We start from the raw sequence: 15,371 nt of genomic DNA, 5'->3' as shown, positions 1-15,371 counted from the left end.
GTAACCCTCTGGCTTGTTCTTCATGGCAAACTTTTCAGAACAAGAAAGACAGGCATCAAATACACAAATCACTTCAACTCACATTCTTTTTGTCTTTTTAAAGAGAAACGTACTCATTCCTGCTCTCCAATCCGTGAATCAGCATACGACACAATTGCCTCTCTGCCCTTTCTGATCCTTCCTTTTATCGATATTGAAGCGGGTCAGGGCTGTTCGGGGTTCTGTTTTTACAGTTATGTTTTGTTTATGTTACCATAGTGACGGGTGACGCCCTCTCGCTGCGACGGTGTGTCCTTCCGGGGTCAGAGGGCGCCCTGTGTGTTGTTGTTGTTGCTGTGCTGTTGCCGCGCTGAGCAGTTAGCTAGCGGCAGTGTTCTTCTGGCAGATGTAAATAAATGGCTGTGCTCCCTGGCTAAGAGGGCGGGGGAGCAAGACCGAACGGAATTGTGTCTCCTCCTTGTCTGAGCTCGCCACAATATTGACATAGGCCTAATTCATTCGGTGCTATGTGGCGACTGAAAGGTAAAAAAAAGTCACTTTACTTGTTTGCGGGTGGGTCTCAGTTTCACTGAGTTTTCTCTTTTTCTTGTCTCTCACTGTTTCTCAGTTGGCAGAAATGCATGTGAATATGGTAAAACTCAGGCTCGGCGTGGCCGCCTGTGGTGAAAAAGGCCAAAAGAAAGCAGCGTGTGACACAAACACCTCCTCCCGTGCACTTTGACAGCAGATGGTGGCAACTTATCTCCCACCTACATCTACAATTCTTTTTCAAAGCCTTTTCCATTCTTCTCACTTCTGAGCTCTCCACAGTGAAAGCTCCAACTTTTCAATCTTTGCCAGTTTGATTCCATTCGCCTCGGTTATTTTTCTGTTTTTTTTCTGTCCCACCGAAGCTCGTATTAGACTTCGATGCCCCCTGGATGCTCCTCCCAGTACGTGTATCTAGTCCCTTTGCTGTTAGCTCCACACTGAGTGTGTTGGCAGGGCAGAAGAGGCAGTCAGCAGGGGACGGCCTGGGCTGCCAGAGTGTGCCGCCACCCCACTGAGCCACTGGCTCCCACCATCGGGTTTTCTGCTATGTTGATATGATGTTCAGAGAGGACAATGAGAAGGAGGAACGGTAAGCCAGGAGCATCCCCCCCGACCCCGTGTGGATTGAGTCACAGTGGGGTCGAAGAGTCCCTCACCATATGGAGGTTATGGATTGTTTTATGTTATCTGTCAGAAAAACAGACATTCATGAGCGATGATATAAGACTCCCACCGTTGCCTCCAAACAGTCACAGATACAATACATATGCATAATATTAAAAAGAGACCCTTTATGGTGATTTTCAACGTCCTCCTTTTACTTCTTTGACTTTTGCACCATCATCAAATCAAAATAATGCTTGTTTATCTGATACTGGGCTGTAGTGAAGTGAAAGTCATTTTATCTCTTCTCCTTTTAAGGTGTATATGATATCCTCATGTTGGTATTGTTCCTGAATGATCATAATAACATCGGTCTAGGATCAGCATTGCTACTGACCAATCACATTGTTGCTTTGGAGTGTTGAGGAAAAAAACAATGAGGAATTTGGTAAGCATTTAAATTCTTTGTTAATTCATACAGTATAATAAATATGTTATCAAGTTAGGTTTGCTGTTAGCCAAATTTAGATCACCCAGGATGGTTTGCTAGTGAAGCTTTAGCTAACTTCTTGGCTAATGTTAACTGAAAGCTCAGACAATATGATTGGTCCAGTGCAATGTTGATCCTAAACCAGCTTTGTTATGACGTAAGAAAGGAGTGTCAAACATAAGGCCCGGGGCCTAGAATCAGCTTGGCAAAGACTCCAGTCCAGCCTCACAGGATGACTTTAGAAAATGTGAAGACGGGCTTAACTTTGTGGACTGTTAAATGTATTTTAATAACCTTTTTTTTTTTTTTTTTTTTTTACAGTGGGTCTACAAAAAATGAAATTTTTGTGAGTTCAGTTTTGTAATTACAGGACATAATCAGGTCAGCTTGTTTGTCTTTATGTTAACAATCCAGTGTTCACAGTTTTCAAGATATCATTTTCGATGTTTCTTTGATGGTCGACATCAATAACAGCTCAAGCTCATTTAATTTTGGTGAAAATCAAGTCAAGGTGAAAATCAATTTTTGCTACCAGTTTGTTATGGATCAATAGACCTTCGGGCACATGAGTTTGGCTAAGCATTTGAGCTTGACCTTCACAAGGGTTCACCACACAAGGAAAAAGCTGACCCTAAAAAATATTCTCAACAAATCATATCACGTAATATATCATATGAGTAGAGAGAGCTGTACAATACATGTTTTATTTTTTCAATATGACACGCTCCACCTCATGATGCTTAGTCGACGTAATCAACCTTAATTTGATGCAGTGTGAAAAAAAAAATGCACAGAAATCAATTATTTTTCAAGAAATATTAAATAGATTCAACATCTTTCTTCAACAAAATTGCAGACTGCACAGATGGTACCTTCCCAAAGGAAAAAGTGCTATAGCTTACTAGGGTATATATATTAGACTTAATAGTTACTATATACAGTAATTGACTTCTATTCATTTTACATCAAATTAAAACTTTGGGTGTCAGATAATTATTTATTAAAAGCTCGACATTTTAAATGAGAATAAGAAAGAAAAGTATGTCTTTGTGCCCCTTTTCCCTGTTCATGCCCTATCGGCCCCCCTGGCTAAACTTTGCTAGATCCGCCCCTGCACAGTTACCAGCGTCAGCTACGTAGAAAAAGATCCTGGTGTAGAAAGTAATATTAAATAAATTCTAACAACAGCTGATCAAGCTTAAACGTGCTGCTGTTGTTCAGCCGCTGGTTTCCTCTTTCTGGTGCAAAGTGGGCCAAAAGCAAACAAGAGAGACGGACTCACGACAGAAAAGCCGATCAGCTGATCATTAAGCAGCAAGAAGAGGAAGTCGCTCCATATATCGCTTGTTAAGCTTAACGCAGGAATGCTTTACAAACATTCAGAGATGGACTTACACACTTGCTTTACTTCTCTCGGGGATAACTTTGTCGGAGATGAAATGCCGGGTTGCTAGCGAAGCTCCACATGCTATCCAGACCACCGACAGGTCCCGCATGCCACAGCCGCTCTATCACGTGATGCATACTGCTCCGACGTGCTAACGTTCTGAGGTGAGTTACGGCGTGTTGCAAGTTTTGTGAGGTGCTTTCGTGATATTTAATGGATCGGATTACATTTTTTATTTTTCTCCGATATCCGATCCAGTAATTTAGGTCAGTATCGGACCGATACCGATACGTAATATCGGATCAGTCCATCTCTAGTTAAAACATTGCACAAACAAAAAGGGGTGTTTGACCGGTCTGGCGATCATAGCACTGAATGTCAGTGCTATGATCAAAGTGATAGGGACAAAGGTTTAACACAAACACACGGATATCAGATTGTGTTTTCTTTTAAAGCCAACCTTTCTTCTGATTGGCTCTCATTCTGCACTCATGACATCACAAAGAGCCAAAGGAGGGGAAAAAAAGTTTCAAAGAAAGAGTATAGAGAAGTTTAAAAAGAATAGCTCGTGCAGGTGGGGTGGGTGCCATGCCATTTGTGTACCTGTGCAGATGAAGAACTTGGATTCTCCGACACTTAACTCCACTTTGTTCAAGGATATAGACACTTGCAGGGCGGCTGTAAGAGAACAAAAGAGAGACAGAGGAAGAGCGGATAATGGATTAGTTATTGCAAGTGAGACTACAAAACACAAAGAAGTTTCACATTATGACTGGATAGACATAATAATAGGAAATTGCTCCCAAAACGCATCACCTTCCACAGCAAAGTAGGCTGTTTCTGTCCCTCTTTAAGAGATTCTGTTACATTATCTGTTTGCATCACTTGTGTGTCGGGCTTACGTGCATGAACCCTTGCCGTATAAAAAAAGCGCTCCTCAGATGTGTTTTTGGCTCGTTCTTGTATAAGAGGCATTGTCAGAGCTGAAAAGAACAGTTTATATATTCTTATTCAACTTTAACTGCTTTTCAAAGTTTCCGTTCAACAGAACAACAGACGCCTATTCCGCCGCACAAAGCTCAGAGACAGATTGGCTTGATACCTTCTATTAGGCACATGGCTGTTTGTGACAAGCTTGTCAGTCAGCCTCACAATGAACGGGATTCCTTTCAGCCTGAGGTAATGCTATTTGCTGTTATCTCTCTCGACAATGGTATATGAATTGAACAACAGTGCAATGCGGGATTTTAAAAGCTCAAAACGAGCAGAAATCGGCAAATAACTCAATAATGCCGGTGTTTTCTTTGCTTGCAAAACTTGTCATGCAAGGCTTTTTACACCCTCGCTAAGATACACCAGACTATTGTGCGGGGGGGCAATATGCTGCCTGGAGGACAGTAAAAACTTGCAGCGGGTGGCAGTGACAGAGGCAAAGTACAATCAGAGGCCATTTGTCGGTGCTGGTCCATTGTAAGTGGCACTATAATACCACACAATAGGCGATCCAGTGAAAGTTTTTAAAGGCTGCAGTGAAAGGCAGGTATGTGAAGTATGTGAGACTGTGTCAGAGGAAAACGGGAGGAGGAAAAATAATAAAATAAAGCAGGAGCAGAGATGCAGCTCAACAGCACCGTGGAGCTGAGTGTGTCTACATGTCTAATGTGATGAGCGGTGATTGGCAACTCAGTGGGGACAGGGTCAATTTTAGGCCAGGGCCTCTCGACGCAGCAGTAGTCACACGGCATCGTGAGACATTTTGATGAGCCTGTCATGTCTCAGCTCCTCGTTCTCAGCCCTTGGAGCTGCGAGTCTAGTTAGAATCAAAATCAAACCCCACACAGATACAAACACACAGGCGCACACAGGCACGCAGATGAAGGCTGAATAATACTCTAATGGATGTTAATTCTCTCTATAACACTGGGAACTTAACAGGGCGGCTGTCAATAATTGAGGAAATGATGCAATGATTAGCTGCAGCTTCTCCAGGGAGAATGACTCTAACCAACAGCAGCGCCACACTCAAGCTGCTATCACTGGGAGAACTCTGTCATAACTGGGTGCCACCTATAGATGGCAGTAAAGAGGCACTGCCACATTTCCATGGTGGGGGTAGAGAAGCAGCTTTCAATACATTTGATCGTTTCTGCAGTGCAGCTCGATTGTTACGATGTCAAATAGTCAATGGTGGAAGTTCAGAGACTTAGTGGGCTCATTCGTATTGGGTGGATTATTTTTTTTTGGTGTTGCACAATGAAAATTCAATAGAATTCAATAGAAAGTCCATTCCACTTGCAGAGTTTGAAGTAGAAACAATTACTGTACCACTTTCACACAGAGCTATAATTTGTATAAAGTACAGTTTTTGTGCTTAGTGTCAACTAACTTTGGACTCCACTGCTAAATAACAGAAGCTAAAGTTTGAGCATGTTTGGTTGCTTCACCAGCATCTAGAATTCAATTTTTTAAAAATGTTTTTCAGCTCTGAGCAGTTCACTTGCCCACTTTGTGCCATCATTGTGGCAGAGGGAACATCCATCAACAAGACACTCAAAATAAAAGCCACGTGACACCTGTGAGTACGTTTAAATTGGCCACTAATTGCCTGATGTGAAAGCACAGTACACTTCAAACATACGTGTAATTAGTCTGGAGTATAGCTACACACACCACTACTGTCTACACACACATATACACACACACACGCATTGTTTCAAATGGATGCAAATGCTATTCTTAGGTTGATTAATCATGTCTATTTAACCCTGTGCCCTTCCGCACCAGCTGCCTTTGACTTAAGGCAGATTCCAATCAGTGCTTCTAGCACTTTAACGGTTTTCAATTATTAATTGATTCTGGTCTGTTCTTGCTGTATGTGATTGATCACATAATAAGTCGCTCATAAAACTCAGTGGGAAAAAGAAAAATTGCCTGATTTTTTTTTTCTCCCCATGCTGCTGGAATCTTAGGTGTGAATCATATAATTAAGTCGAACCTGGGGAACATTAGTGATCAGTTGGCATTTTTGAGCTAGAATGCACAACATAGAGTCCACACGGTGACTATACATTGACATTTTAATGAGAATGCTGACGGGATTTGGAATATAGCATGGGATGGGAGAATTTGTTTACTCAACACTGTCTCGCCTGGAGGGGACACAAAGAGACATGCTATTTATATCAATTTTCCGGCATGGAATGTTTTTCGGCTGCATTCAACCGGCTTATTACAGAGCTTGGGTCAATACGTTATGTGCCTGGTAGCAATTATCAGCTCCAATTATTAGCTCCTTTGAGAAGCTTTGGAGACAAGCAAAATAAGACAACAAACAAAACCATTGATTGCCATTTGTAATGTGTCAGAGGTGGTCAATACTATACATGACTCGCCAGCTTTCCTAACAACAATGAGACATGATTAATTCCAGCATCAGTTATGGTATCTGAACTCGGCAACAAAGGTGAGAAAAAGCACAATGTTTGCCTCAGAGTTGCCAGATTAATACACACAACTGGCTGGTCATAGTACTCAGGAGGGCTACTGAAAAAATACAACCTAATTTTAAAAAATGAATCATAACTTTCTTGTGAAAAATTAAGAACAAATTATCCTCTCCCACTTATAGTGTTTGCCAATACCCTCCTAAAGATATTTAGAGGGTATTGGCAAGCAGAGGATAATGGTCCCAGGTACCCATGTATGTGACACTAATGCAACATTTTCTTCTTGGACATAGCTTGGCACTGAAATGTAGCATGAAGCTCAGGAAAGTTGAGTACAGTAGAAAATGCTCCACTAACTTTGGGCACGTGGCTTTCACAGCCTGGATTCATGTGTGACTGTAACGGCTCATTATCTCACAGAGAAATACCTGTAATAGCACAGTAGCCCACATGTTTGCATTCAGTTTGTGGGAGTACAAAGACTTGATTTTGTCAGATGCATTCAGCATTTAGAACAGGTTTTAATGACTGTGTCACTTGGTAATCTCATTTTTGCAATAGCAAAAACTGACAACCGATAGTTGCAGAATGAAAATCTTTCTCATTTGGTAAATCAGATACCATCCATCTATCTATTTACTTCCACTTATTTAGTTCAGAGTCACAGGGTAGTTGGAGGCTATCCCAGCTGTCCAGGTACTGTCCACCCTGGATAGTTCAAAAGTCTATCAGAAAGCTATCACAGAGAGACAACTATTCACGCTCACTTTCACACCTTTGGCAAATTTAAAATTGCCAGTCAACCTAACTCAAGTAAGTCTTTGGACTACAGGAACATGCTAAAATAACCAGAGAGAACCCAGGATTTTAACCCAGACTATGCTGCTGTGAGGTGGCATTGCTAACCACTGCACACAGTGTGATTAAGGCATTTACTGTAAATTAATTTGAAATTGCATGTGGTCAAAAGTGCAACAAATGTTCATAAAATGTAACAGGAAGCAGCTCTGTCACTGTCAATCTTCCTCCCGCATTCTAACATAGCACAAATGCTCTTTTAAGTCCAAAAGGCAAAGCTAGATGCACCATTAAGGGTGAATGGATCTAAAGTCCCAAAAATTAGTGAAGTGAAAGACTAGTGTTGCATTTTCTCCCAGGTGGTATAATCACAGGTCCACGAGTCCTGGAAAGAAAAGAAGCTTTCGGTGATTTTCCAAAGAGTGGGTAGCTAGCTAGCTAGTACAAATGTGGGAACTTCAGAAAAGACAACTTTTAAGCCTTTGAGCATAAACCAAAAAAACAAAAAAACAGTATATGCTTTGCAGTTGTTTCTTGTTTTTAATTGTTTGTTTTTTTTAAAAACCCACAGCTCTAGCTCTTTAGGAGTACAGGGTGAAGGTTAAATGATTTTCAGTACAGGTGCTTGCCGAGGGTCAGTCAGCGAGGTAGTTCTGCAAGTGCCATGTGAATCATAGACAACTGTCATCATATGGCAGAGCAAAGACACTGAAAATGGATGAAAATTCAGCCAAGAGAGCGTCTGAGAGAGCGAGGGGTCATACAGAACACGAGTGAGTGTTCTTCAGCCGTTAAGTGGTTGACTCGAATCACTTCGAGTGCCCCCGTCCATATTAACCACATTTACAGCAAATAGAAAAACAGAGGGATTGCTTTACAACTGCAGCTAAACACAGGGATGCTGCTGGCATGTTAGCAAAGCTTTGTGGTGAAGTCCACAGTTTAATTGAGCATGTAAACAGCATGTGTAAAGTACAGTGCAAGAAACAGTGATGGAGAAATAAATGCTAAATTAGCCATGTGCTTGTGTTGCTCATGCAAGGCTAATTAGCCACAGGGAGATGCCATGGGAAGGCCTGGTTAACATGAAGACCATAATATTAAAAACGTGTTGAGGTAAGGAGCTGTCGGCAAGAAAAGTAGGATTCATTACAAGAGAGGGCAAGTTATTTCACAAGTTAAGTTTTACAGAAGCTGCCTCATGTCTCAATCACTGGATTTCTCAATGGAAGTGATTAAGGTCAGCCGAGGAGGAGCTGACAGAGCTGGCCTTGTGACATGATTCAGCGACATCTGGAAGCGGTACAGCAGGGTGCAGGAACTTGCCAGCAGCTAAGTTGGTGTGACTAAATCTAGAGCAGACTGAAGCGGGCTAAACGCACCGTTGCATTTAGCAGCAGGATAAATCCAGTCTTTGATTGACAGAGTGGAGAGTGTCCAATCAGCTGGAAGCGAGAGAGAGGGATGTGATTCTGTAATCCTGTACTCAATAAAAAAAAAGAAAAGAAGAAGAAGTCCCATTAAAGCCATGGCCAAATAAGTGCACCGCAGAGAACATGCTTTTGTGTGTTTGTTTGTGCGGCTGTACATATAAGAACGCGTGGGGGTGTATATGTGGTTTGGGCCTTTACTTCATTGTGTGTGCGCGTGTGCGCACACGCAGGTTTTTTTAAGCACACAGAGCAGCGAGGGCCCGAGGCAAAAATGCTCTGCTTTAATTGTGTGTGATTTTGTGGAGACATTGAAGGGATTTCTTCCCTTGAACCACGGAGACGGCGAGAGAGACACACGAGTGGGATAGAGCGAAAGAAGGAAGGAGATAAAATACTACTTACAATGTTTTGTATTCACCTGAACCTGCATGTCTTACACACTTCTTCAAAGGCGTTAACAAAGGGCGACAAAAAAGGTGTTTGCAGCAGGAAATCATCGTCAAAAACACTAAACAGGCAGATTGTTTTTTTTTTAAGCTTCATCGTCTCTAGGTGAGCACTGGCACACGGGACTGAGCGATGGTGTGAGTATATGAAAGTAAAGACTATGATCTGGCTCTTACTTTGGTACTTTCGGCTCCTGTTTCTGTATTTTTATTGGTTATTGTGACACAGCCCCCCCAAATTAAGTGACATTAGGTCATTGTGCATACAATCTGCACAGCATTATCACTTTTTATTATTTGAACCTCAACCAGGGTAGGAAAAAAACAACAAAACAAATATCCATGTTCTTAATATATACATCTCTGTCAAAATATATAATATATATCTTGACAGAGACGTTGACACGACAGGTCAAAGGTGACCAAAGTTGCTCTACTGGATAGAACAAAGCAGGGGTGTCAAACTCCAGGCCTCAACAGGCCTGCAGGTTTTAGATGTGTTCTTGATCCACCACAGCTGATTTAAATGTCTAAATTACCTCCTCAACATTTCTTGAAGTTCTCCAGAAGCCTAGTAATGAACTAATCATTTGATTCAGGAGTGTTGGCTCAGGATGATATCTAAAACATGCAGGACACCAGCCCTTGAGGCCTGGAGTTTGACACCCCTGGAATAAAGTCTGGTGACTATGGAGACCATTTAGTCTACAGTAATTTCACTGTCATGTTTAATACACGGACTGCTAATTATATAGCACTGTCGTGCTCTGGACACCCAAAGAGTGTTTTACTATAAGCCGCATTCCCCCAATCATGTTAGCAGTCTGGCTAACATTTGTGCACACCCTCACAAGGATGCACATGGTTCAGTATCTTTCTCAAGGATAATTTGGCATACTCTTCCAGTAGATAGGCGTACTTTACTTCCTGAGCCACAGTCGCCCAAACTACTTTGTTCTCTGGCAGACTGTTGCATTTTAATGATGTCAGTTGGTATTAAGGACCCAAAGTATGCAAAGAAAATATCCTCCACACCAACACATCACCACTAGCAGCCTGAACTGTTGATTGAAGGGGGGATGGATCCATGCTTTCACGTTGTTTATGTAAACTTGTGATCCTACCAAATCTCGCAACAGAAATCAAGACTTATCAGACCAGTTGGTGTTTCTTCAACTTTTAATTGTCCAAGTTGATAATCCTGTGTGAACTGTAGTCTTAGTTTCCAGTTCTAAGATGAGAGCAAATTGTGAGACCTGGTGCAGTCTTCTGCTACTGTAGCCCATTGACTTCAAGGTTCAAGGTGCTGTGCATTTAGAGGTACTCATTTGTATACCTTGATTGTAACAAGTGGTTAAGTTACCATTGAAGGAGTTGGCCTTTATAATTTTTATCCTGAGGAATGTTTCTCACTGGATATTTTTGCTTTTTTCCAACATTCTCTGTAAACCCTGCAAATGTTTATATGCGAAAAACTTCTAGAATACTCAGACCAGACTGTCTGGCACCAGCAAATATGCCACATTCAAAATCACTTAAATCACCTTTCTTCTTCACTGATGCTCAGGTGGAGCATGAGCAGGTCATCTTAAACATATCCATATGATTGAATGTACTGAGTTGCTGACATGTGATTGGCTGATTAGATATTAACAATTGAAGCTAGCTCCCCATACGGAAAAGAAATAGTAAAAAACTTATATGTGATTACTCATGAAAGTGGCCACTTTCGCATTACTTTCATACATTGTTTTAGTAAGTATCCAAAACATACAAGTTTCATTATATAATTTTTCAAGGGATCTTATATGTGTTTTCACACTTATATGCTTTTCATACAAGTTTCACACAAGACAGATACAAACTTTATAAGATTTATATATATCTTTTCCATATGGGTCAGTATGGGGATCTGGTGGCTCTGTTATGCTGTGGGCTATGCTTTACTGGCATGGCATGCTTTGAGTCCACTTGTGGGACTAATAAAGGTATATCAATATAAATATCAATATCAATAGATAGCAGAACACCAGGCACCCTCATTGACATTGAATGACCTGCTGAATTACCTTGACAGTCACCAGATCTGAACCCACAACAATGTGCACAACATCACAGTCAACCACAGTCATCAAAACACACATGCATTAATATTTCTTGGAAAGCTTGTGTTCCAGTAGAGTAGCAGTAGTGGAGATTTAATGCCATACTGTGCAGCAATCTTATGGCAGCACAGGTGACCATGTCAGTTTCTCCTGTCTTAGTGTCAGTTGGTAGCCTTTTATTATGTAAGAAAGTGAAAGCATTTTTGCTGTAGGACCTTGACAATGAATAAGCACTTGATTGAAAGCAAAGCAGTAACCTTTTACTGGGAACACTGAATGCTGGAAAAGAGCTACAATGCAACGCTATTACAAAGATTAATTTCCTCCAGTGCAGCAAGGACGCTTTCATAGTATCTGGATCTTTAATTCGCATAATATAGCAATGCTCCTGTGAAATACTTGTTGCCAACTTTGCCTGTGGATTCATCTGAAGTTGTTTTGAAGTCTGTCAAAACATACCTGTATGTCTGCCAATGCTGCCTCCCTCAGTCCCCTGCTCTATGTATCTGTCCCTCTACATAACAAGCCTGCTTTCATGCTGCAGAGGAGAGGATAGAAAAGGAGAGCGTCGGTTCTACTCAGCCAACCATATCCAATCGTACCGACATACAGGCTCAGGCCACGTGTACAGTCTCAGGCACAACCCACAGCTACCTATTATCTCACCACTTTCCCGCACACCTTCTCTGTATCTCTGCTTTTTGCTCACTGGCTGCTTTGCGATTTAGGTTCCCATCCTTAAGCTGCTGCGCATTGGGCTGAGGCGGCCGTGACGGACCACTCACTCTCTCTCTGCAGTCACGGATGCATACGTGTTATGTGGCGACATGCAAATGCACAGATGCGTTGTTTCAGACAGATGTGAAATCTTCTGCTAATTAGCACGAAAAGGCAAGATGATCTTATCTAGCAGGTGGCCATAATAGCATGTTTTGCTCATTTCACCACCACTGGCTCTCTATCTCCCTGTGGCTACTAGGCAGAATGAAACACTGTTTGTGTTCATATATATGGGTTGCTACAGTTTGCCTCTGGATCTTATTAACAAGCCCATTAGCATTACAGTAAACACCATACACATACTGCCTGTTATTAAAAACTTTGCTGTTTTCCAGTCTTATTGCATGTTGGTTTTTGTGGCTCACATTGTATCAGAGTGGAGAAAATATGTAAACTGCCCTTAGGGCACTTGCTAAATGAATGCCATTGCTTTTAAAGAAAGCCCTAAGAGGACTGGCATGAAATTTCATTAAAGTGATATTTCTTAAAAGTACAGAATTACTTTACTTCCTTCTACCATAATTTTATATTAGCCCCCCTAACTTTCTTGAGCTACTTGCATTTATTAGACCCATAAATATTTTAGATCAGAGTAGTCTTTGTGATTGTGAAAGACACAAACTGTTTTTGTCAAACGCTTTTAATGATGATAGAGCCTAAGGCAAGGTCAATAACAGGTCAAACAGCTCCCATGTTCAGGTTGTGTAGCTCCCAAAAGGAAAGAGGTGTCTGCATTCATTAGGTCTACACTTCTCTGATAGAAAATGCAACTTGTCACGTCTTTGTCACTGGAAACAATGAATTCGAACAAGAGAGGAAGCTTGCTCATAACTCAGAGATACTTCAGCAGTGGCTGGATCATAACAGATTCTGATTTGCTATAAATCTTGTAATTAGTAAATCAAAATGGGCAGCACAGTTGTGTGGTTAGCACCATTGCCTCCCAGCAAGAAAGTCCTGGGTTCGTCTTTCCATGTGGAGTCTGCATGCTGGATCTCTGCGGCTTCCCACAGACACGTCTGGTATCTTAACTGGTCATTCATATGGAGACGAATTTCAGAAATTGGACCTGTGACATCTGAGATAGCCTCCAGTCCAAACCGCAACCATGAATTTGCTAAGAGTAAGAAAACAAATGATTCAGTCAAAGATTATGCATGTTTTCAGCTGGGTGTTCTTTGCCTATCTCAACAACTCCTCATACAATCTACATCAAATTTGGCATTTGACGTAGATCAAGTGCAGTATCATGTTTGAGATCACGGAGATGATGTGAAACATCTCTGTAACCTCGTAATAATGGCCAGTACCATTAAAATGGCAAGTGCAAATTATACTGCGAAAGTCAAAGCATCTTAAATGCCCCCTCAAAAAGAACTAGCAACCTTGGTAAAACATTATATTCTTCTGTATTTCTTAACCAAATTCTCAAAACAACTGGTCCAGAAAACCCAGATGCCCTCTTGGATACAGCACTCCAAAGAAAAATGTGAAGGGAAAAGTGACAGAAAGTCAAAACAAGAAGGTATGAAGTTGCCTTATGTAGTAGTAATATTCCTAAAGGACCATATGTTCCACAAATCAATCACCAAACTCGTGAAGCCAGACAGACAATCGAGGCTGTGTCAGAGGGCAGATGAGTTACCAGAAGGAAAAGCACAGAGCCCCAAGTGGCAAGGCAATCACCAGCTATGATAGAAATAAGGGGAGTCGAACAACAGGGCTCCAATTTGAGTTTTCAATTGTTACCTTGCAATCAGAGTGTCTAGATGTCAAAGGTGATGGCAAATGTGGGGAAAGAGACTCTCCAAATGACATCGGAGTGCATCGAGAAGCACACAAAAGCAGGTCGGCATGCAGATCCCAATGTTTAGAGCATAAAATCTCCAGCACATAAAAATACACCACCGCCATCCCAAAGTACCTCTCAGACAAACACGCTCTGGTACAACCTTGGTATTGTCTCATGACCTTTGTCTCCCTTATCCTCACCAAAACGATTTCTATTCCAGATTGTGCAGTAAAGTGCAGCCTCACACTGTGACAGAATAAATCCAATTTTCTTGGATATTGTGTTTGTATTTATGGAAACATAAGGGGGGAAGCCAGCCTTTAAGCATAGGTGCAAGATAATGCCCTTATCCTCATTCCCTTTCTCAAAACAGAATCATGCTCCACTGGAAATTATACAGAAGCTCTGACCATTTCATTGCTATTTTGTTTCTTTTTTATCCCCCACTCACTCAGCACGCCTGAGTCCTGTGACTAATCTATTAGCCTTATATTTTCTTATCTCTGTCACCCTACCATTTCTGTTCCTCTATTTCCTTCCTTTATCCTTTCTCTTCTCATCGGGCTGCAACCTGTTTCTCAACATGGTGGCATCAGTGCGCTTCAGGGATTGGGGATAATATTCATACCTTACCCAGACATGATGAAAAAAAGTTTTTCCATTTTATTACACAAAAAAAAGCCAAAAAGTTCTCAAACAGTGTCAATCAAAAATCTTCTAATTAAAACTGATGCTCGGATAAGTACAATCAAGGTGTCAATCCGTCACCTCGTCAGTCTGTATGCCAGCCTAGATTGCTAATGATGTGTTGATCAGGTGTAAAATTGCACTACAAAGGTAGAAGAAGAAGAAGAAGAAGAGCATCGCTGACACTGTAAATGGGTCGCTTGAGTGAGTTTTTTCTTTCTTTCTGAGGAATGTGGCAGCTTTCTTTTAGGTATTAATAAGGTCATCCATCAAGACAGAAAGGTTCCAGTCAAATGATCAGGTTAATAAGGCCAATTATAATGACCAACCATTTTTTCTGCATACAGACAAGCTAATTAAATATATATTCATGAGATGCCAGTGCTGTCACTTTAGTGTCGCTTTGCAATGTGCGCTGAGAACTTTCCAAACTACGTCCTTGGAGTCGACAGAAAAGGACCGTTTTTAGGTGACGTCACTAGCTAATCACTTCAGATTTGCCTGAAATGCAATACAGGGCTGATGGCCTGCTCCTCTATTACACGTTTTACACCCCAGATTCTAAAGAGGACTTTACAAATGTGTCATATGTTCACACACATACACACAGAGGCAAGCGACGGCGACCGTATGTGGCTCAGGAGGTCAGCTTCTAATTGGAAGGTCACTGGTTTCGTTCCTGGTTCCTCCGGTCTGTGTGTCTAAGCGTCCTTGGGCAAGACACTGAACTCCAAATTAGCCCCGATGTATCTATCGAAGTCTGACAGTTTGCCTGATAGGTAAAGAGAGCTTAAGGCACAGCCTAAAGCTTTGTATGAATGAATGAATGCCCCCTCTGAAAATAGTCTGAGTGCTGAGTGAAAATAGAAAGTA

At 41.5% G+C, this 15,371-nt stretch overlaps 1 protein-coding gene across 2 annotated transcripts in view; it reads right to left on the bottom strand.

The window, feature by feature from the left end:
• ncam2a (neural cell adhesion molecule 2a) overlaps positions 1 to 15,371 on the bottom strand; it is a 468,276-nt gene that overhangs the window by 161,694 nt on the left and 291,211 nt on the right. For both annotated transcript variants that reach the window (XM_085449776.1, XM_085449777.1), the window contains exon 2: positions 3,615 to 3,689. In XM_085449776.1, the coding sequence (XP_085305902.1) occupies positions 3,615 to 3,689 (75 nt within the window). The remainder of the gene's footprint in view (positions 1 to 3,614; positions 3,690 to 15,371) is intronic.

This window comes from Copadichromis virginalis, linkage group LG23 (genome assembly GCF_057382275.1).
Source record: "Copadichromis virginalis isolate Kocher_CV1m ecotype Utaka linkage group LG23, C_Virginalis_male_GT1.1, whole genome shotgun sequence".
In the NCBI taxonomy this organism is placed as follows: domain Eukaryota; kingdom Metazoa; phylum Chordata; class Actinopteri; order Cichliformes; family Cichlidae; genus Copadichromis; species Copadichromis virginalis.
Note: the sequence above shows the minus strand (reverse complement) of the source record. Positions and strands in the feature narration are given on the sequence as shown.